The 21,735-nt window shown below is 46.4% G+C and overlaps 6 protein-coding genes across 6 annotated transcripts; 3 read left to right on the top strand and 3 right to left on the bottom strand.

The window, feature by feature from the left end:
- Positions 1-249: 249 nt before the first annotated feature.
- On the bottom strand, positions 250-2,790 carry BDV38DRAFT_291996 (putative MFS transporter; the record flags this gene model as incomplete). The annotated part of the gene is made up of 10 exons (XM_032061895.1): positions 2,301-2,790; positions 2,158-2,242; positions 1,809-1,982; positions 1,538-1,731; positions 1,379-1,485; positions 1,152-1,312; positions 990-1,073; positions 736-957; positions 541-669; positions 250-464 (listed from the first exon to the last, which is right to left on the bottom strand). Exons 1-10 carry the CDS (start codon positions 2,625-2,627, stop codon positions 250-252), a joined length of 1,698 nt encoding a protein of 565 aa, XP_031919360.1. The 5' UTR covers positions 2,628-2,790.
- Positions 2,791-3,837: 1,047 nt separating this feature from the next.
- Positions 3,838-5,240, bottom strand: BDV38DRAFT_233315 (aldo/keto reductase family protein). The gene is made up of 2 exons (XM_032053118.1): positions 4,672-5,240; positions 3,838-4,595 (listed from the first exon to the last, which is right to left on the bottom strand). Exons 1-2 carry the CDS (start codon positions 5,204-5,206, stop codon positions 4,078-4,080), a joined length of 1,053 nt encoding a protein of 350 aa, XP_031919361.1. The 5' UTR covers positions 5,207-5,240; the 3' UTR covers positions 3,838-4,077.
- Positions 5,241-7,868: 2,628 nt separating this feature from the next.
- Positions 7,869-9,689, top strand: BDV38DRAFT_291998 (GMC family oxidoreductase; the record flags this gene model as incomplete). The annotated part of the gene is made up of 1 exon (XM_032061896.1): positions 7,869-9,689. The coding sequence occupies one exon, from the start codon at positions 7,869-7,871 to the stop codon at positions 9,687-9,689; it is 1,821 nt and encodes a 606-aa protein (XP_031919362.1).
- A 1,438-nt stretch (positions 9,690-11,127) lies between these two features.
- BDV38DRAFT_277326 (uncharacterized protein) lies at positions 11,128-12,576 on the top strand (the record flags this gene model as incomplete). The annotated part of the gene is made up of 1 exon (XM_032058458.1): positions 11,128-12,576. One exon carries the CDS (start codon positions 11,128-11,130, stop codon positions 12,574-12,576), a length of 1,449 nt encoding a protein of 482 aa, XP_031919363.1.
- A 1,978-nt stretch (positions 12,577-14,554) lies between these two features.
- BDV38DRAFT_267267 (gamma-tubulin mipA) lies at positions 14,555-18,104 on the top strand (the record flags this gene model as incomplete). Its single annotated transcript, XM_032056559.1, has 7 exons — positions 14,555-15,293; positions 16,445-16,557; positions 16,635-16,688; positions 16,748-16,930; positions 17,031-17,234; positions 17,289-17,375; positions 17,427-18,104. 7 exons carry the CDS (start codon positions 14,555-14,557, stop codon positions 18,102-18,104), a joined length of 2,058 nt encoding a protein of 685 aa, XP_031919364.1.
- A 2,339-nt stretch (positions 18,105-20,443) lies between these two features.
- On the bottom strand, positions 20,444-21,164 carry BDV38DRAFT_277328 (uncharacterized protein; the record flags this gene model as incomplete). The annotated part of the gene is made up of 2 exons (XM_032058459.1): positions 20,444-20,620; positions 20,925-21,164. 2 exons carry the CDS (start codon positions 21,162-21,164, stop codon positions 20,444-20,446), a joined length of 417 nt encoding a protein of 138 aa, XP_031919365.1.
- Positions 21,165-21,735: the final 571 nt, after the last annotated feature.

A 21,735-nucleotide genomic window follows, 5' to 3' on the forward strand; every position in this document is an offset into this window, starting at 1 on the left:
CGCTAAACCCCTTGGGGTCGTGGCGGAGAAGCCACACGTGATTTCCGGGTGGGACGCCTGATCACTTTCTATATTTGGTCAGGAGTCTTGGCGGGTTTGACTAATCTGCCTCAATGGCCCGAATCGGTGAACTGACGCTGCATACATAAAACGATGAAGCATGCATACAATTTATTCATTCTAGTCTCCAAGGCCAAGCATCTATTACGTTTCCTATTAGTCATGTCTTCGTCTTGTCTAACTAACTAGTTAATGCGCAAACCGAAAATCTAATCGCTTATTCCCTGTATCCTTCGTGGTCGCGATGTAGTCAATTCTCTGCTCCTCCGTCATCCTCGTCCACTTCCGATCTCGGTGACGGTTACGCAGTATATAGTAGGCCTTGGTCGCGGCGTACACAGCGATGTTGGTACAGGCCAGAGCGAGAAGCACTCGGTTGCCCTGCACATAGCGAGGAGCATCCCCTGGAATGGTTGCCTAATTAGCCAAGGAATTCGAGCGCCATATCCTGGTGAATGGCTTCGGACTCGTCACACTCACAATCTTGGTACACATTCGACGCGATTATCCCGGATAGCTGCACGCACATATTATACATAGCCGCTGATAGTGCCCGGGACCGCACGCTATTGGAGTTGCGAGAGTTCCATCCCGCTTGGAGTGCATGGGCTAAGAACACATAGCCGTTAGTCTTGATCTGATAGAAACGGTTTTGGGTGAAGCTATCGAACATACGACTAGGGAGCGAAAGAATCAAGGTGAGGACCGTCCACGCAACCCATCTCTTGGTCTGACTGAAATCGACTACATTCATATAGATAAGCATTGGGAGGGTCCAGGCTTGGGCCACAGCTCCCATCCATGCAAGGGACCCGAAGATCTCAGAGGCGTAGGTAAGAATGATTCTAGTTACAATCCCTATGACCTGCCCATTGGTCAGCGGATTGCCAGGTAGCTCTATAGTGGCATACTGTTTGGCCCACTTACACTGCATGGAATGGCGAGCAGGATGACATTAAACTCCCCGAACCCAAAATCAGTCATTAATAGCGTAAAGTATTGGGAAATCGTTGCTGGTCAGACAATTAAAGTTAGTTGGGTTCCATACTGTATGACAAACGCACAAGTGCTATAGAGAGCGATATACTTACTGTATGGCACCAAGAATATAAGACCAATCATGTAGAGTGGCCACAGATCGTAATCTTTGAAACTCTGCCACACAAGTTTGGCTGTTAAGGGTTCGTTGTTTCCCATAGAGCCCTTGCTTGGGTCCTCGCGAACAATCCGATTGACCAGAATTACTTCTTCCCTATCAGCCACATACAGTTAGTGTCGTCCTTGTACAGGCGCGAGGTCGAAACACAGGGCAAATTACCGCTCCGTAAACCAGCCCTTCTTGCCCCGTGCCCAGCTCGCCGTCTGAGTTACAGACGGTGGTAGGAAAAGAAAAGACAGAATGGCGAGAAGTAAAGTGAAGGAGCCCTACAGATCAGTCAATTTCATGCAGCATTTCCCAAAAGGAGAACGGACTAACCTCGATTAAGAAAAGCCAGCGCCAACCAGCTTGGCCAGCATGGCCGCGTAGGTGCAGTATACCATACGCTAGAAGCCCTGCTAGAACGTCTGCTACTGCCTGCGCAGAGTACCAGAACCCTAAACGGATAGAAAGCTCGTGGTGCTTATAGAAGTAAGAGAGATATAGGATCATCTGCATCTGTAAGTGAGAATCTAAGAAATACACCAGCAGCCAGAGTCACCTACAGTGGGCGTAAACCCTCCTGAGAATATTCCAATCAAGGCCCGACAAACAAGGAATGAGGTCCTATCGCGCAGCCAGAACTGACAGAGAGCCACCAACGACCACGAGGTCATTTGTATGGGGATCCACCGATCGACACCAATACATTTACCGATAAGCTGGGCAGGAATCTCGCTTAAGAGATAGAATAGCTTGAATATGGTATTTCCGAGGTTATAGTCTGAAACAGTTAAATCAATCAGTCTGTATGAGTAAACCGCATCTGGGAGCTGGAGTATGCTAACCATTCCTAGATAATCCAAGATCAGATAGGAAATTATCGGCGTTGGCTTGCTCTGGGTGGATACAGTTCTTTAGGTGATGCCAATCCTATATGTAACGGGTCAGGCACATACGGATATTCGAGCGATCAAGCTCCAATGCTGTCATCATCATGCATGCCAGTAGCATGATTCGCATGTCGAGCCTTCTGACAGCTTTCTGCAAGAGGGTCAGGCTACACCTATACTTTTCCATACGGAACTGGAATTCAACTTACATTCTCTTCACCCCAGGTCCATCTTGCTGATGGGTCAAAGCGGTGGACGTTCTCCCATTCTGGTCGGGGTCTATATTCTGAGAGAAGTTCAGGATCATCGAACACTGATGGCTGGGTTGCGATGGCATTTGGGTCATAGCTTTTCGACCGCTGAAACCAAAAGCGGCGGTCGTCAGAGGTATCGCCAAGCGTTGAATGATCAGAGGCTGCGGTAGGCTTAATGGTCAAGGTGACGGGGTCCTTTTCAACGTCTGAAGTTGTTGAGGAGCCAGACCACGCTGAGGCGATGGCATCCTTCTGCAGTGAGCGAGCAATAACAACCGGCATTTTAGTCCTATCAGCAATTGGCTTGATTTCCCGGCAATGCTGTTGTTGTCTTGTTCGATTTTGTACCGGGCCATGAAGTTCCTTTTATAGCCCCTCATCCTTCATTATGAGTGATAATAACTTTAACCAAGCTCAAGGGGCATCATTTGTGTGCAAATGCCACCAGCGCTTTCCGCCACCAGTCCCACAAGGCATCATGAGACTTCGAATTCGATAATTAGACGTTAGAAAGCGGTACAGCTTCAACTAACCGGCCCTCCGGCAATTGTGGAAGCCTGGAATCTCTTGGGCAGGGTCCAGACGCTACTGGATACTACTGAGCATGTCTTCAGGGCTGAGGCATCACTAGCCTATGTTAAGGTGTCACTGCGGCATTTTTCCTAAAGCACGTTTTGCGAGTGGAGAGAAATGGAAATCCAGAGGAGCACTTCGTGGCATCCAGGCTAGCCTAGGCTTACAGTATTGAATCATATCTTCTGTTCAATTGGTCAAGCTCTTCATAATCATCAAAAGAGTGGCCATGACCTCGACAAGTGTCACGGCGTACGATGCCTTGCAGTTAATCCTATTGTTAGCATCCTGCACAATGTGTTACATATGATCCTTACCAACAGTTACTTATCTGGAAGAGCTGCAGATGGCCAATCGGTCGAATTGTCTGGTTCGACATTTGTAGATTGTCACATTCCCCACGTTACTTCAACCATCTTCCTTGCATCAATTCGAATCGAGAGGTTGTTCACTACCTCCCGCAAGGGGGAGACAAGAATGTGCTTTCCAGGCCATGCAGTATGCGAGGAAAACCAGGCAGGCAAAATTAGACCAAGTCACTGGCAAAAATTGAGCCTCTGCGAATTTGATTGGAATTCTAGAGGAGAGCGAGGTAGTAGCCGAGCATTTTGCGCAAGGACCATGCACGCAGTTCAGGTGGAAGAGATAATTACTACTTGGTGGCAGGAAAAGAGGTCACATTTCACAGATCTGGAACTTGGGAGAATGTAAGGGGACTGAGCTAATGACATACTATTGACGCTATTATTTTTTCCTCCATATTCGTTTGGATTGAGGTATAGAACTGCTAATGTCCGCAATATGCCCGCCACTCTTGCAGGCGGAGATATGTACTCACCTCGTGACCTCGAGGATCGTTAGAGTTCCCAGTCGAGAAATCTCAGTATGCAAGTATCCTTTCACATGTTGCAGGGGCTAAGTCCAGCCCTTTACCCATACTACGACCTAGAATCATACTGTGGAGCTGAAGACCTGGCGTGAAAGTTGGCGTGGAGGCTGGAAAGACTTTGCGACGTTATTTATTGGGCCGATTTCAGTTCCTTTGCATTCTAGAACTAGTATTCTACACTGCACGCCAAAAGTAAACGACTAAGGCACGTCACTGTAACACCAATCAAGCGCGTGTGTGAGAGAGAGAGAGAGCTATGAGCAAGGTACACTATGCTGTGGACTTTGGGCCAAACAGGGCCTGCTGGGTGTTATAGGTGTATTTCAGATCGAGGTGCCAATAGTCCGGAGCAGTTGGCTTAGCGATTAACCACGCCTTATCCAGCGCTTCAACAACCTCCTCAGGTAGAATGCCTTTTTGGACGTCTTTGAGGTTACTTTCCAGCTGCGCGAAGCTGCTCACACCGACGATAATTCCGTCGCGACCATTGTCTTTCATGTTCAGAGCCGAGTGATGGTGAATCCAGCGAATCGCAGTCTCTGGGAGTGTCAGGCCATGCTTCTCGACAACAGGCTCGATGACTCGCAGTGCATCAAATGTTGCATCCCTAAAATAGCGTTTGCGGTACGGTACGCCAGTGGTGGATTTGTCGCTGTATCTTCCCTCATCAGGGATATCTTTTGTCTTATACTTACCAGATAGGATACCACCAGCAAGGGGGTTATAGACTACGATATCAATGCCATAACGTTTGCAGGCGGGGACTAGCTCGGTCTCAATCGAACGTGCTACGGTGACACCGGTCAATACCGTTCAACGAGAGGGAAACCGGCTCTAGAGTCCATTGGTATGAGGTCAACTCACTGATGGCGTTATACATAGCTTGATATATTGTCGGTCGCACCCAGCCTCTCTCAGCACAGAGGGTAACAATTTCTGCGACCTCAAATGCCGTGTAATTACTCAGACCCAGTTGGACAAATTTTCCCTCTTTATGGAGCTTGTTGACCTCCTCGAGAGTCTCAGCAAAAGGAACTGACCGATCAGGAGCATGAAGATAGAATATGTCGACCTGGTTTGTTCCCAGCTCTTTCAGAGAAAGCTCGAGCTTCTCACGGAGAACACTGGGTTTGTGTTCGCCCGGGTTGTGAGGATACCACTTCGTTGCCAGAGTTAACCCACGTTCTTTCCATTTCGCCTGAGCTGTAAAGGCCTCCTGCGCCCCGCCGACGTAAATCCTGGCAGTGTCGATTTCATTGAATCCCTGCTGTTGGAAATAGTCCAGACACTTGTTGAATTCTTCGAGAGACGTGATCCGAGCGCCCTTAGACTCATCGGGGCCGAATGTCATAAGACCAAGAAGGGCCCTTGGCAGGGGATTTTGCGCGACCAAAGGCATTGTCGAGAAATAACAGGGTTTCTGCGGGGTAGCTGGATTTTATCTTAGTCACGTCGAACATAAGCATACCGGCAGGCAACATAACATACCTTTAAACGAGGTTTTTTTAATTTTTTTTAATTTTTTTTAATTTCTATTGAGCGAAATAAAAACAGTGCTAGGGAAGTATCTCGTCCAGTTAATGTGATTGCGGGGTACAGTGGTGGAAATGTTGGAAATACTGTAGTGGAGATAAGATTTATATGACGTGATACTTCGGTACTCGATCTCGGGAACATTCCGAAACTTCCAAATATCTACACATCATTGACCTCTTTACTGTTGTCTCTGAATATAAATAAATATATATATATATATATATATATAGGTATTTTTGTTACAGTACTGATAGTGTATCTTGCCGTATTCAGTTAACCTGCTGACAAAACGTTCTGCATGTGCGATTAAAAATAAAGACAACCTGGTAGATATATATTATGTGGCAAAAGAATGGTACTGAGTGCCAATAAGCTGAATACATACCAAACACCAACTTCCAGTAAATATGTTAAGTAATGCTAAGTACCACCCATATATGAGAGGCACAAACGTTCTCTACAATTATGAAGGACGTATCTCACACCTAGTAATTTTCGACGCCTGTTCTGACGTGATCCTCACTGGCCTAAAAGCCCAGCAATGTTCTAGTTATTTGAATGGTGAAGGCTCATCTAGTATAGTATTACGCATGAAAACCATGACTAGTAAACGAGTCCTTTGAGGCAAAAGAAATACCGCTCACTGCGAGGGCCTCCTTGGTGGGTATATGAACGAATACACCTATGTACCCTAGAGGATTATAACGCATAAAATAAGCAAATAAGTTCTGCAGATCTTCCAGACTGCAGAGATAAGAACCTTAAAAGATAGCGGTGGTACGATGGGGGTGTTCGTACATCCTTTCCTCTCCATAATTCCTGTCAGTCGGTTAGAATATATAGCCCAATAAGAGACAATAATGCAGTGACTCCTTTGCCACAATGGACCTGGAAGTTCCACTTTTAGCCGCTATCACAGTAATAAGGGTTCGTCTGGGATCCCTGTCTTTGGATCTCCAAGTTCCCCACTATGTGATTTTTAATACGTAAAGTTTAAAAGCCCGATAGTTAACTAGACATTGTATATTGCCGTGATTACCTTTACTAAGTATCTCAAAGCGAGCGCCATGCTTGTCTGTCAGCGAACGTACATTTCACTGGGGTGCTCACTCCCTTGCTGCATGGATAATTTACTCATGACGGCAGACAGTACAATGTCCACGAAAATTATAGCCCACGCTGCCCACCGATAACAAAACCATTCCACTATATAAAGTAGAGTATCCGCGTTAATAAACCTACAAATAGTCGAAGAACACTGTTTTGTTTGGTGAGATCGCAAAGCAAGTCTCGCGACACTACCTAGGGTATGACAGATCAAGATACATATATGCAACAGTAACAGACGATCTTGTCCTAGATATTCTTATGTAATTGGTTCATATAATCAACCAAAAACATGATTCCTCCCTCATGGATATGCTAAAGCACAAAGCTGATCGCATTGATCAGATAAGATAAGGGTTTTTAAATCCCGCTTGGAGACTTGGCGTCCCACTTGAACTGCTAAAGTCTCTGCGGCGCTAAGAGATGATCGACGTAGGGATTTCCAACCCTAGTCTTGTTTATTGCGACGGTTGATCCATGTTTGCCAATCCCACTATCATTCCGCATAAACAATCGGAGGTCTTGTTCCACGCGACGCTCCTGCGCCCATGCCCATTTCGGGATTACTTTGGTGAATTGAATGTTCAGGTTGTCAAGAGACATGGTGCATAGGCCATACCTAATATCGTGCGTCTTCACACAATGAGAATATAAATACCTTACCCGATGTACATAAATACTCTGTAGACAGTCATAGTGGTTCGCTAACTTGTTCCACGAGAGACTAAGGGAAATTGGTATCAGTAGTACCTTATCATCTAACAACGGTAGATTATGCCCAAAGCCGCAAGCCTGAACAATCAAGAAGTTACCTTCTGTTGCTGACATTTACCTCGGTGCTAGTGGCGTCCTTTGGATATATTTCTTAGAATTTAGGATAAATGGCTATTATAAAATGTATATACATGATACAAAATCGTCTCAAAACGTGGTTTGCTAGGCAGCGGTCAAGGTCTTAGGACATGGGCCCTTGGGGCTGAAGCCTCGCGACCCCCTGGCGCCAAGACGAGTAAAATGTTTTAGCTTAACAGTGTCTTGGATTAGTGTTTTAAGTTTCAGTTTAGTGTTTGAGTTAGATGGTGGTAATTCTACTTTTACTCTAGTAGAATCATTCAGTCTGTTCTAAGCTCTCTAAAATCCTGGGTATTAACTTGGCAGGGTTCCCAAGGAGTTTTAGGGAGGAATGACAATCTATCATGTGAGGGTAAGATCTGTGGTCAATAGATGAGGCTATACTAAGGGAACTATGAGCAGGAATGAGCATCTTTAGGCCTCCGCATAAATAGCGATCGTAGGACAACTTTCCATGTAAAGGAATCAAGTTGCTGCACGGTCTATCTGAGAAAAGTCCAACTTAGTCATTCTTTTATCCATTCGCTTCTTTCCTCCTTTCATTTCTTGATGCATTTTCTTTCAATATGAAGTCTGCGATCTTCAGCTCCATTCTCTTCTCTCTGACTTTGGCCCAGAACTACTCACTTGATAAACATTTTGATGTGCAATCCAATCTTATTACTGACCCTAAGGAGGTCTCCGAGAAGACCTTTGATTATGTCATTGCTGGAGGAGGCTTGACTGGACTAACAGTTGCGACCAAGCTGACAGAGAACCCCAACGTTGAGGTTCTGGTTATTGAAAAGGGTTTTTATGAATCCAACTGTGGGAGCATTGTCGAGGATTTGAATGCCTATGGTGACATCTTTGGTACCGATGTTGATCAAGCCTATCAAACTGTTCCCCTTGCGATCAACAATCGCACGGAGTTGATCAGATCGGGAAACGGCCTCGGTGGTTCGACCTTGGTCAACGGTGGTTCCTGGACTCGCCCAGACAAAGTCCAGATTGATTCTTGGGAGAAAGTTTTTGGCAATGAGGGTTGGAACTGGGAGGGCCTCTTCGAATATATGAAGAAAGCTGAAAACTCTCGCCCGCCAAACGAAGCTCAAATTGCTGCCGGTCACTATTACGATCCTGCTTGCCATGGAACAAATGGTACTGTTCAGGCAGGCCCTCGAGATAACGGCAAGCCATGGTCTCCTATCATGAAAGCCCTAATGAACACTGCTTCAGAGCGTGGTGTTCCGAGACAACAAGATTTCCATTGTGGTCATCCTCGTGGTGTCTCCATGATCCCCAACGCTGTGCATGAGGACCAGACTCGTTCAGACACTGCACGTGAATGGCTTCTTCCGAACCACGAACGCCCTAATCTAAAAGTTTTAACAGGTCAACAAGTCGGAAAGGTTCTGCTCAACAAGACTGAATCCGGAGCTAAGGCTACTGGACTGAACTTCGGCACCCACAGAAAAGTCAACTTCAATGTGTATGCGAAGCATGAGGTCTTGCTTGCAGCTGGATCTGCAATTTCTCCATTGATTCTGGAATGGTCTGGTATCGGTTTGAAGGATGTTCTTAGTGCCGCCGGTGTTGAGCAGATTGTTGACCTCCCAGTTGGTCTCAACATGCAGGACCAGACGACTACCAATGTCCGCTCCCATGCTCAAGCTTCCGGCGCGGGACAGGGTCAAGCGGTTTACTTTGCCTCATTTAATGAGACCTTTGGCGACTACACTCCTAAGGCTACGGAGCTTCTTAGCACCAAGCTTGACCAATGGGCAGAGGAAACAGTTCGCAATGGTGGCTTCCACAATGTGACAGCCCTCAAGATCCAATACGAGAACTACCGCGACTGGCTGCTGAATGAAGACGTTGCCTTCGCGGAACTTTTCCTTGATACTGAAGGTAAGATCAACTTTGATCTATGGGACCTTATTCCCTTCACTCGCGGTTCCGTGCACATCCTCAATGGCGACCCCTACCTTAATCGCTACGCCAATGACCCCAAGTTCTTCCTCAACGAATTCGATATCCTCGGCCAGGCCGCCGCCTCGAAGCTTGCCCGTGAGCTTTCCAACGCCGGTGAAATGAAGAAATACTTTGCTGGTGAGAGCATCCCAGGTGACAATTTGGCATATGACGCTTCCCTGGAGCAATGGACCGACTACGTCAAGAAGAACTTCCGTGCCAATTGGCACGCTGTCAGCTCTTGCTCCATGATGGCCAGAGAAATGGGCGGTGTCGTCGACTCCGCCGCTCGTGTGTATGATGTTGAAAACCTTCGTGTCATTGATGGGTCCATCCCACCAACCCAAGTGTCTTCGCACGTCATGACCATTTTCTATGGTATGGCTCTCAAGGTTGCTGATGCCATTCTTGCGGATTACTCCAAGAACTCATAGGCCCATTTTTGTACCGTTGTGATTCAACTGTGAGGGATTTATTTAAGAAATGCGTTTGAAGGAGGGAGGGGGCGTCTACATTCCACTGAGTCTTTTCTCTTTTCTCATTCTCTTTTCCGATTCTTGTGTGTATATCATTCTTTCCTGTGTTTTGTCACACTTTCTTAGGAAACTACATTTTGGTATAAAGTCTGTAATATATGATCGATAATTACCCCTCGAAAATTTATCTTCTTAGTCTTTAGTGAGGTTAGTGCGTCAATTGCTTTCTGAAAGCAAGTAATCTACCATATGATTTCAACTAGTTGTTCTACTAGTGTCCCTCCAATTGATCAGCGGGTGTCCAATATCGCTCCCATCAAGTCATTTTGTATATAGCTAAGGATCATAACATCTAAAATCGCACACTAGATACTTGAGGAAGCCGAAGATCCCGGAATGCCACCATCCACAGGCGGGGGCCCATGAGAGGTTCCATAAAGCCAGGACAGTAGAGCGCACCCTTCCTCCTGTCCATGTAGGCAATGTACAGTGTCGATCAATCCATTGATAGGCAATCATGGGATGACAAAATCGCAAAAATGCCATACCGATATACAAGGTACATGCACAGAGAGCAAGGGATTGGTGATACCTCCGTGGTGGTTTGAACTAGGGTTAGAAGAGAAGACCCCATAAACGGAGGATGATCTTTTTTGATCGACATCCAAGCTACCATTTTATTTCTTCTTTTTTTGTTGGCTTTCTCCTCTTCTGGTTCATTCTCAATCCTACACCGTCTCTCTCCCTTTTCAAGTCGCCAAGAGTTTTAACATGCATTACTTCTGCAATATGTCTGCGATTCTAGTTCAATATATATATTATCTTTTACTGCTATCTCTGGGTATTAATAGTATGTGTCTCATTTCATATGAGTTTTATAGAATGAATGCCTAGTGCTGTGGGTTTATTGGAGTTCCAGTCGCCTGGGATTTCTTGGATGGGAGGCATAGTTCAATTCTCCGGTCAAAACAGGCAGCTCCATAACCTCTTCAAAGCAATGAGCCGACCAGATACAGATACCGGTGAATATCAACATGAGACAATAAAGTTTTGTAATCTTGTAGCCAAGCAATTAGGCGTGTTTACCTGTGACAGGGGAAGCCCTGCCGAGGGTGGAGACGTAAAGAACACTAGAAGGGAATGACCCTGCCGATCACTGTATACAATATGTTTCAATGTCTGCAGAGTACTATAGATCTTGCCTATATAATAGGCCTTTTCCCTCCTGCACCTTGTAAACATCAGTCTCTGGACACAAAGTACATTCTCTTCTCTACCAACTCGGGCAGGTAAAGGTACGGTCACCTGAAGATCTTCCAATCCAACCGCTAAGTACCGTTTTTAGTTTCATGAGTTGACAAAGTGTTTTGTTAGGTACAGGTTCTTTCTGTTCGAAATGGTTGCCTTCGGAAGCATGCGGCTTCCTCTTTTGTTGTTGCTGCTAAATGCAACATTTGGTTCGGCACATCGCTGGTTCAACTGGCAGTATGAGGTCGGCTGTGAGTCCGATACCTTCATCGCGCCGGCGGATGAGACCGGTGTTGCCAACTTCCTGAAGAAGGAGTTCCCTAAGCAATCCCTTATCAAGGTTGTCGGTAATGGCCACGGTTTTGGAAACTTGACTACCTGCATGAACAAGGGTGCCACCAACAAAACTTCTCACATCGTCAGCCTCACCAACTTGAAGAAGCTTGAGATCAACAAGGACATGACCGTCACCGTCGGTGCTGGCTGGGATGTCTATGATCTAGTGAATGAGCTTAAGAAGCACAACCTGTCCTTCAACTATCTCGGTGCCATGCGTGTCCAGAACATTGTCGGTGCTATTAGCACCGGTACCCACGGCACGGGCCAGAACATCACCAATATGGCAACGCAGGTAGTTTCTCTCCGTGTTGCTGATGCTCGTGGTGAGATCCGTACGATTGACGCACACAAGAATGCTGAAGAAATGAAGGCGTTCCGTGTCAACCTCGGTGCTCTCGGCCTGATCACCGAAGTCACCCTCAAGGTTCAGCCTACTCATTTCCTGAAGAAGACCACCAAGGTACTGAACGCCACCACCGACTACACCAAGCTGTACACTGAGCTTGCGGATCTCTACAAGAAGCATGACCGCATGACTGTTTGGGGACCTCACTTCAACTGGGACGCCAAGGCTGATGACTGGGTCATCGAGCCTACTTTCTACGCCAGCTGGTGGGAACCGACCAACTACACTGGTGTCCGCAACTGTACCCTCAACTACTGCGCCAATGGCTGTGGTGACTGCATCAAGGACTATGTTTGCTACGATGAGACAAGCGATGCAGTATCATGCCCTCCTCAGGGTATCTGCTCGAGCCAGTTCTACGCTGAGATTGAGCACTTCTTCCCCATGGAGCACTTCGTGGACGCCGCTGTCAACTACACCAAGTACCAGCAAGCACAGACCCCGAAGATGAAGGGCTTTGAGAATGAGAAGATGATCTTCCAGTTCCGTGCTCTCAAGGGCGATGACTCTTACATGTCCCCAGCCAACACCTACAACCTCGGCTCCGAGAACAGTGGTGTCTTCGGTGTCCTCGAGATTGACTGGATGCAAAAGGTGAACCACTGGGATACTTTGTACAACAACCAGCAGTTTGCCTACGACTTCCAGAATGAGTTCGGCTCTGTGTACAATGCTCGCTCGCACTGGAACAAGATGTCTCCCAATGACCCCAAGCACACCGTGTCTGTCTTCCCGAAGCTTCCGGAGTTCCTGAAGATCCAGGAGCACCAGGACCCCAACTGCCAGTTTGCCAATGAGTTCCTAGTGAATCAGCTCGGTATTGAGCGCTGCAGGTCCGCGCTCAGCCTGTAGTTTGAGCACCAACTCCTATATTGAGTCTCTTACTTTATTTCTTCCCTTTTTAGTTTTTCTTTACTCTCTTACCCCTTACATTCTTGTCGCGCACCGTAACATGATGCTGCGTTTTCTTACTTCTGCCAACCATTATCTGGATGGTCTTTCCATTTCTATTCTTGTTATTTTTGGATCTTGTATTAATACTAGTTTCGATTCTCTCTTTTAGATCTTTTTTATATAAAATATTCTAGCAATTCATTCTTGGTTCCCATTCTTGGTGTAGCTGAGGCTGTTGCACATATACTGTCGACCAAGGATACACCCCAACTGTATCTCCATCCCACCATCAAAAACAACAAGCCACTACAACACCTAACCTACCATACACCCAACCAATAACACAAGAAGGCGAGCACATTCCACAGCCTCAAATTCCCTACCACTATAAACACCTATCCACTCAAGCCTAGAACATCGGCAAACACCATAAATTCTTATGTCCACCCAACCAGCATGTGGTCCCATATGCCTTATAGCAGTCTTCACTAATAATACCTTTAATGTCTTTCAAGTCCTCGTTTTGCGTCGATATCATAAACGTATACCCAGATTTGCCTTTAGCCTCCAATCGGATTTTGGCTCCGCACCAGGGACCAGTTCCTTCCCAGTAGCATTTGGTGAACATATCGTCGAATTTGCACTCATCGGCGAGTGTATATGTTGCGAAGAGTATAAGGGGCCAGAGTTTGAGAACCATTTTTTTTAATGTTATAGGAGTATCTAGGTTTTAGAGAGAGGTTCTGGCCTTATAAGGCAGTGGTGGTAGGAGAGATGTCCTGGGGACGTATCAGAGCGAAGTATTATGTGTAGATAAAAGAGAATTTAGTAAGGGTTTCGTAAGTCTGATCTGAGAATAGTTGTTTGGGAGAATGTTGATTCTGATGTAAGATGGGCCGTTTTATATGGGTGAGCCCGTACAAAGGGCTTGTTCATGAAGAGTTCAACAAGCTTTATTCAGACAATGGGCCTTTGTTATGTTCAAAGATACTCAGACTATGGAAATGAGTGAGATGTAACAAATTATTGTTCCTTTAAAAGATATTGGAAGGGAAGACTGGCTACCCGATTCGGAAGGTGTGGGTGCCTGGAGAAGATGGCCGCGATTGTGGCCTGGAGGCTTAGGGTAAACAAAAAAAAAAAAAAAAAAAAAAAAAAAATAGAAGTGAGACTTTAAAAGCATTTAAAACGGACATATAGAATGGTCTGTTTTTACCACGACCTCCATTACCCGCCAATACAACTTCGCGTGACGAGACAACTCTATACTACTCTATTGAGTGATTCGGTAAAAAAAAAAAAAAAAAAAAAAAAACTGAAAATAGAAGTGAGACTTTGTCTAGATGCTAGTACTATTCCCATAAGAGAAGATGTCTTGTATCGAAGCCTTCTATCTTTCTTCACGCCTGAATCCTGATTTTGATGGCGCTATGGACGAAAATTGAAATACGAACTTGACCAAACGACATCATTATAAGTATGTTCGTAGTAGGTGAGCTATTAGAGGCTTAAGACGGCTGCCGTGTAATCTTAACAGCCTTGTGGAAATATATTTCCTTTACCATAGCCGTAAAGCACCAATTTCTTTCGCTCGTCTCTACAAAGCAACGCCTATTAAGGTCACCGAAACACATTGTGGCAGGTGTTTTCTCAAAGTCATGTGGGACTATTATTCCAACCGTTTTTCTACCCGTTTGTCTATATATCCCCAAATTCATAGAGCTTCCCATATGTGCAAGTTGATGTTGATATCAGACTTTCAAGATACTGCGTATACCAACTCCGTAGCTAAGCTCGCCATGCCGAGAAGCTAAGGTGGGGCACGGCTGGTCTATACCCTTTTGGTTGTCCCCTCTAAGTGTCACTCAGAAAGGAAATGACATATTCTCTCCCCTCGTTTTACTGCTCTATCAGATTTTCATAAGCGTCTTCCAGAATGGCTGAATCAGGCAAAAGTCGGCTGAGTATCCTAATCATCAACCCAAATACATCCACGCACATGACGGATGCATTGAAACCTATAGTGGGCAATCTCGGTTTTGCAGATGTTCAGTTTGACTACTTGACGGCTCCGTCGAATGAGTCAGTCACCCTCGAAGATGGACGTGCAATAAATGGCGTGCCGAGTATCAACTCAGGCGAGGACTCTGCTACATCAGCATTGCATTGCAGGCCCTTTGTGGAGCCCCTTATTCCTAAATACGATGGATTTCTTGTGGCATGCTATTCGGCCCATCCTCTCGTTGGAATGTTGAAGGAAGCCATATCAAAATTAGAAAGTTCCGCTATGCCAGTGGACTTGAAACCGAAGAGAAAGTACGTTACGGGTATCTTCGAAGCGAGTGTCCTCATGTCGCTGTCATTGGTTGGCTCGTTTCACATGACTGGAGATCCGGGGCTGCACAAAACGCAATCCAAGGAAATGTTCGGAATCATTTCTACGGGCAGCATCTGGCGGGATGAACTAAGTCGTGCTGTTGAAGCATTCCTTGTTCATTCTGATGAGAAGACCTCGTCGACCAATCGTTTCGCTGGTGTAGAGACTACCGGTCTGACAGCCGTTGAACTGCATACCACCCCAGCCGAGGAAGTGCGAACGAGGATCAGCGAGGCTACACGAAGGCTTATTCAGACCGCTCCGCACCCGCTTACGGCAATCTGTATGGGCTGCGCCGGTATGGCTGGAATGGAGGAAGCAGTGAGGGATGGCTGTGTTGAAGCTTATGGTCAGCAAGAGGGAGGTCGTGTGAGGATCGTTGACGGTGTGGTTGCCGGCGTCGGGATGCTGGTTACGGCGTGCAAAGCAGGATTTTGAGGTCTGTGGATGATTAGCTTTCAAGTTGTGGGAATCATGAGGTCAATGCTCCTTGTTCGGATTACAGTCGGCCGGTGATTGGGAGCAATTTGTTTCTTGATGTTGAGTTTCAAGTTGAACTTTATGAACAAAGTCGGGATCATATTATGCTCGTTAACATTCATGTTTAGCATCTGTCTATATTCTTCTAGCTGCCTTGATTTCTGTCTATGCACTGCACGATTCTGGGATTCACAAGCAGGCGATTTGATACACAGTCCATATAAACACAACGGTCACATGGTATGCACTAAAATGAGGAGTGCGGTTGAACAGCCCTTGCACTGGCGTAAATAAATACACCCTTGCTTTCACTCTCATGACGGAGACACTGGGAATGGTACGTAGGGTAGTACGTGCGTTGGCCTCTAGCTCACTATTGCTATATGCTAAGCTGCCTGTCAATAAATCCAGCGACATTAGAAACCTAATAGAAGAAGTTACTGTCATTTGGGACACAAAAGAGCTTCCTAAGCGGATGCTCATTTCCACCGATTGTAGTATAATATCAGCATAGAGCTTTATACTATCTAGTAACTTTCAAGGACCATTTATAAGCTATATTAAATGCTAAAGAGGTTCTGGTGAAGAAGCGTGGCATTTATAGTTCACCGCATGGATGTATACCTGAGGCTTCCACCACTCTAATTGTTACCCAATGTTTCCCCGCGGGAACGCGCTACGCGTACGCTAACCTCGACTACTCGCAGTGGTCAAGCACAAATATGCCCAGGTACGTGCCATAACCCGACTGATCTGCTCTCTATCTCTAATTGTGAGACATTAGCGACCGTTACTGACAAGGCGAGTAGAGAAATTATCACAATTCAGGCCGGCCAATGTGGCAACAATGGTATGGAATCCGCGATAGCACACCACCCACGGAACACCCGTCATAGCTGTGTCGAGACGACGAGATGGCAAACGGATGAACTCCCTCGAGCGATGTATAGCTCTGCTGACAAGTTATAGTCGGCAGCCAATTCTGGCAACAGCTTTGCCTGGAGCATGGAATAAGTCAAGATGGGAACTTGGAGGAATTTGCTACCGAGGGCGGTGATCGCAAGGATGTCTTCTTCTACCAGGTATTGAGAGCTACTTCAACTGTCTTGGTCTATGGTGCTTGCGCGTGCGTAGAATGCTAACTGAGGGGGCTTTCTAGAGTGATGATACCCGGTATATTCCCCGAGCGATCTTGCTGGACCTAGAACCCAGAGTACGAGTCTACCCCCTGCGACGACGTGACGAAGATATGAGCTGAGTTTAGCGGTTTAGGTCCTCAATACGATCCAAACTGGTCCCTATCGAAACATCTACAATCCTGAGAACTTTTTCGTGGGACAACAGGGTGTTGGCGCAGGTAATAATTGGGGTGCTGGGTATTCCGCGGGTGAGGCTGTACAAGAGGATATCTTCGACATGATTGACCGCGAAGCCGATGGTAGTGATTCCTTAGAGGTATGTTTTCGGAATACTTGAAATCTGGAGGACTGAAGTGGTCAACATGGGTACAATGGGTACAATGGGAACTCAATGGCTGATGTTCACATTGTGACAGGGATTCATGTTTCTGCATTCGATTGCAGGAGGTACTGGGTCTGGAATGGGAAGTTTCATCTTGGAACGGATGAATGATCGATTTCCTAAAAAGCTGATTCAAACATACTCCGTCTTTCCGGATACTCAAGCGGCAGATGTTGTGGTCAATCCGTACAATAGTATACTTGCAATGAGGAGGTTGACACAGAACGCCGACTCTGTGGTAAGTTTACGCTGTATTAGCTCTGCCTTGGTGACAATGACTAAAGCTGTCTAGGTGGTTTTGGATAATGGAGCTCTTTCAAGGATCGTTGCCGACAGACTTCATGTGCTGCAGCCTTCGCTTCAGCAAACGAATCAGCTTGTGAGTGCTCTTTAGCTTCAGAGGGGCTCGTGTCAAGCTAATTGATCATAGGTTTCAACTGTTATGTCTGCATCCACTACCACCCTCCGTTATCCTGGTTACATGCACAATGACCTGGTCGGGATCATCGCTTCTCTTATCCCGACGCCACGCAGTCACTTCTTGATCACCTCCTACACACCATTTACAGGTGACAATATTGAACAAGCCAAGACGGTCCGCAAGACGACCGTGCTTGACGTGATGCGTCGTCTACTACAACCCAAGAACCGCATGGTTTCAATCAACCCCAGTAAATCAAGCTGCTATATTAGTATTCTCAACATTATCCAGGGTGAAGCCGATCCCACCGACGTGCACAAGTCCTTGCTCCGTATCCGGGAGCGCCGATTGGCATCTTTCATTCCTTGGGGCCCAGCTAGTATCCAGGTTGCACTGACGAAAAAGTCACCGTACATTCAAAACACCCACCGTGTCAGCGGGCTGATGCTGGCGAACCACACATCGGTGGCAACGTTGTTCAAGCGGATCGTCCAGCAGTACGATCGACTGCGGAAGCGAAACGCTTTCATCGAGCAGTATAGGAAGGAGGCCCCATTCAGCGATGGATTTGGGGAGTTTGATGAGGCCAGGGCTGTGGTCATGGACCTCATTGGAGAGTACGAGGCGGCGGAGAAGGAAACCTACCTTGACCCAGATTCCGGGAAAGAGAAGGAGATGGGGGTATAAGGTGAACCCCTTGTTTGTTATTTGCTTTTCCTCCTCTTCTTTCTTTTGTTCCCTTGCTGGTCTATAATTATGATTTTCCAGGTTACCCGGTGTGTTTGACTGGCATCAGGCGTTGCAATGCAGCTGTTATTCCCTCTGATAACGATAATTTGGCGTGGATAATTATTTAGGGAGAAAATGATATGAAGCTATGAACTGTAGATACCACTATGGTCTGTTTAGAGTCTTATTTTTCAGCAGCGAGTGCTGCTGCACGAAGGGATGAAATTTACTTTCCCCGCCCTACCAAATGGTGAAGTGTCCGTTCACCTGCGCTTATCTTCCACCCAAGATTGGGAAAATGATCGACTGTTCGCCTGACAGATGTGGAGAAGAACCTCATTAGATATGGAGGTGAGGGCTTTTTTTTTCGTCTTTTTATTTTTCCATGTGTCTCGCCACCAGGAAAACCAGGATTCCAATTCCCCTTGACCGCTCATCAATATCTCAACGGGGCTAGCGAATCTTCTGGCTAACACAAGTGACTAGGAATGGAATTGTACGGTGAGTGTCGTGGACCTTTCTGGGTGGATAGTTATAAGAGTACATCAGTTGTTGTCGTGCGACGACGAGGCATTTGTGCCCAAGGTGAGGTTTTTCAAAAGAGGGGGAAGAAGCCTAAAGATATTAACCGATTTTCTTATCTGGATCGCGGAGAAGAAAGAAATAGATGGGTGGGGGTTGGAGATCCTGAGGGGTAAGGCAAATCTGGTATAGAGGTCATGGAGCTACGATGTTGGTAGTTTTCTCTCTTGCATTCAGCAGGTTTTTTTCTTTTTTTTCCTTTTAATTTGTTTTTATTTTATTTTGTGGTGGTCGTGTCAATACTAGTATATCGCACGAGCCATGGTGTATGGTCGGAAGCCTATCCCATCGACGCTACGATGGGAGACCTGTAGTACTTGCAGGTGCGGAGGTCCTGTGCATTAAAAAAAGTACTACGTATTATAAGTAGTGGTAGTAGCACGCTCTTTCCCAACATCTCATCTGGATGTGTCCCACCCAATCCTAGTATGTTGTCCATACTAGGCATTCAATCCAACTGTATCGGGAGTAGTATCGCCCATCTATGGATCTTTCTGCTAAGCTAACGTACCCACTCGCCCTTGAATCATGAATTATGGAGGTACGTATGATCGAGTCTCCACCCGGATTTACTGAGAGCTCATACTCCGTCCACCAAGGTAACATCCCCGTGTATACGTTAACGAAGGGTTTTCAACGCCCGTCCGGAGTACAATCTCCTGCAAGGCATGACACGGTCACGTGATCAGACACATCCCATGGAAATCCCCTGGCACTAGGGGAGTAGACTTCACGGGACCAGTCAGGGTCACTGGATAAGGAGCACCTGTATAGTAGCTTCAATGTTCGGGAACACGGGGGAGGCTCACTGGGTACACCGATGGTATTTTGTCTACCTGTTCACTTACCAGGGTATGTACTCCGTACATACCAACCTAACTATCAGGTTGTAACTGTACATACTGCAAGGTGATGTGCTGTGCCAGCAAGCCGGAATGGCATGCATTGGCGTTGGATTATTAATTAGGTGCTGACGTTGGCTGTTCTCCTTTCCTTTTTCTTTCCTTCTTATTATATTTCGTTAAAAATTACTTGATTTATATATAGATTGAAAAATCGAAAAGGTAAGGTGGAGGGATTAATGTTGCCTTTCATAAGAAGAGTGGATTATTGCGAGATTAATGAGAACATCGGGCGACATGATGAGCACCTGAGGTGTGAGTTACTACTAGTAGTTGTACCCCAGTCCCGGGACCATTCCTTAACAATTAGGTGTTCAGCCAAACCACCACAAAAAGGGGAATCATTCCCCAAGGAGTACTAGAAAGGGGGCAAACTGAGGGAAATCCGATTGAGAACACGTCCCGAAGTGAACTGTAATTAATTTAGATTTTTTTTTCTCCCATTTTTATTTTACTATTTTAACTATTTGCCCTTCTATTTCCTGGATGACAATGCCTCCTGAAATTATTTAAAACTTTAACTAAACCAGACAATTCGAACGCCCATCCGAGTGAGGGCAGGATATCGGGAAAACCTCGCGGGTTTGGGAGCCTGACGATTTTTGCCTCACTGGAACCACGATAGTTCAAGTATGTACTACTACGGAGTATGGAAGTTTCTGGTTTCCACTCCGGATTTGCCTCCACTCGTTAGAGTGTCCCAGAGCAGTAAATCAGAGTGATTTTTTTTTTTACACTTTAACAGAAGTCTGGTAACGGGGCTATACCGAAACGGGGGCCTGAGAGGAGCTAGCCCCGAATGGGATTAAACGGCTACGACATCGGATCTGCAGTCGTACTGCGGATGGAGTCGTGACTCAGCAGGTCATGAATGAATGCCTCTTCCGTATAAATTGACTTTGACTGCGCTTTCGCCGCTCCTTCTTCATCTTTTGTCTCCTGCTTACCAGTCTGTTCTTCGCTTCCATTGTCTTCCTCCGGTTTGTGTCCCTATCCGATTCACCCGTCTTTGCCTTCCCATCTAACAAGTATATATATAGCCTCCCCGTCCTTATCTGCCTCCTTATCTACCGTCCTTTCCCCATACCTCTTCTCGGCGCTCTATCTTCCTTTCAGGACGTCCACGTCACCCATTCATAGCGGCCTTGCAACCTCACTCTCTTGACTCTCTCTCTCTCTGTCATCACTATCTCCGTATCACACCGGAATCTCCGTGAGTCGCTAGCAATCGTTCACAACAAGCTGCAATCCGCCTGCTCCAACTCGGCGCTTATCGGCTCCTCTCCGACGTCACCTCCTTATCCGCCTCCCTACTTGCCACCACCCGATCAACATGGCTCCTCGCAAGCCCCGTTGCAACTTCAAGGAATGCAAGGAAGCAGCTCAGCGAATTGTTGGAGACTGCAGCTTCTGCAATGGGCATTACTGCTCGAAACACCGGATGTTGGAAGCCCACTCCTGCACTGGCCTGGAGGACTGCAAGAAGGAGTCCCACGCCCGCAACGCCGATAAGCTGAACAGCGAGCGTACCCATGTCATCAAGGGCGTATAGGCGACGTCATGGGGTCCTCTACTTTCAGCTTCTTTTCTTTTGAAACTTTCCTTTCGGTTCTTGCGCATCGCCATCAGCGAAACCGTTTGATTTAGCGCGGTGTTCGATTTGATTACATCATCGCCGTTGCCGGGTTCGTTAACAACCCGCCGTGGCCATTATCTCTTTCCATTTCAAACAATATCTTTGGGTCGGGAGGTGTTTTTGTTTCTTGGCTTTGGTATATTTACTTTTTCTCCTGTTCTTGGTATATGCAAGGCGTTGACACCTGTGGGGGTTTTGATTATACGTTTTTCTTGAAGTACATTCTGCATGGGGTTGAACATCGTGTTCGGCTTTGACCATCCAGTGGACGGTGAGTGCGGATACGATGCGAGACTCCCTTAATCTTTGTTCCTACCATTCTACTCTCTCTGGTCATACGCTTGGATAGATTGGCGGTTCGAGCTTAGGCCGTTCCGTCCCATTGGCGTGTCACATAACCAAACGGTTTTAGGTATATACTGCATATTCCATCCACCTATCAAATGTTCCTTGAGCACCCGACTACTTA

Source organism: Aspergillus pseudotamarii, assembly GCF_009193445.1.
Source record: "Aspergillus pseudotamarii strain CBS 117625 unplaced genomic scaffold BDV38scaffold_2, whole genome shotgun sequence".
Classification (NCBI taxonomy): domain Eukaryota; kingdom Fungi; phylum Ascomycota; class Eurotiomycetes; order Eurotiales; family Aspergillaceae; genus Aspergillus; species Aspergillus pseudotamarii.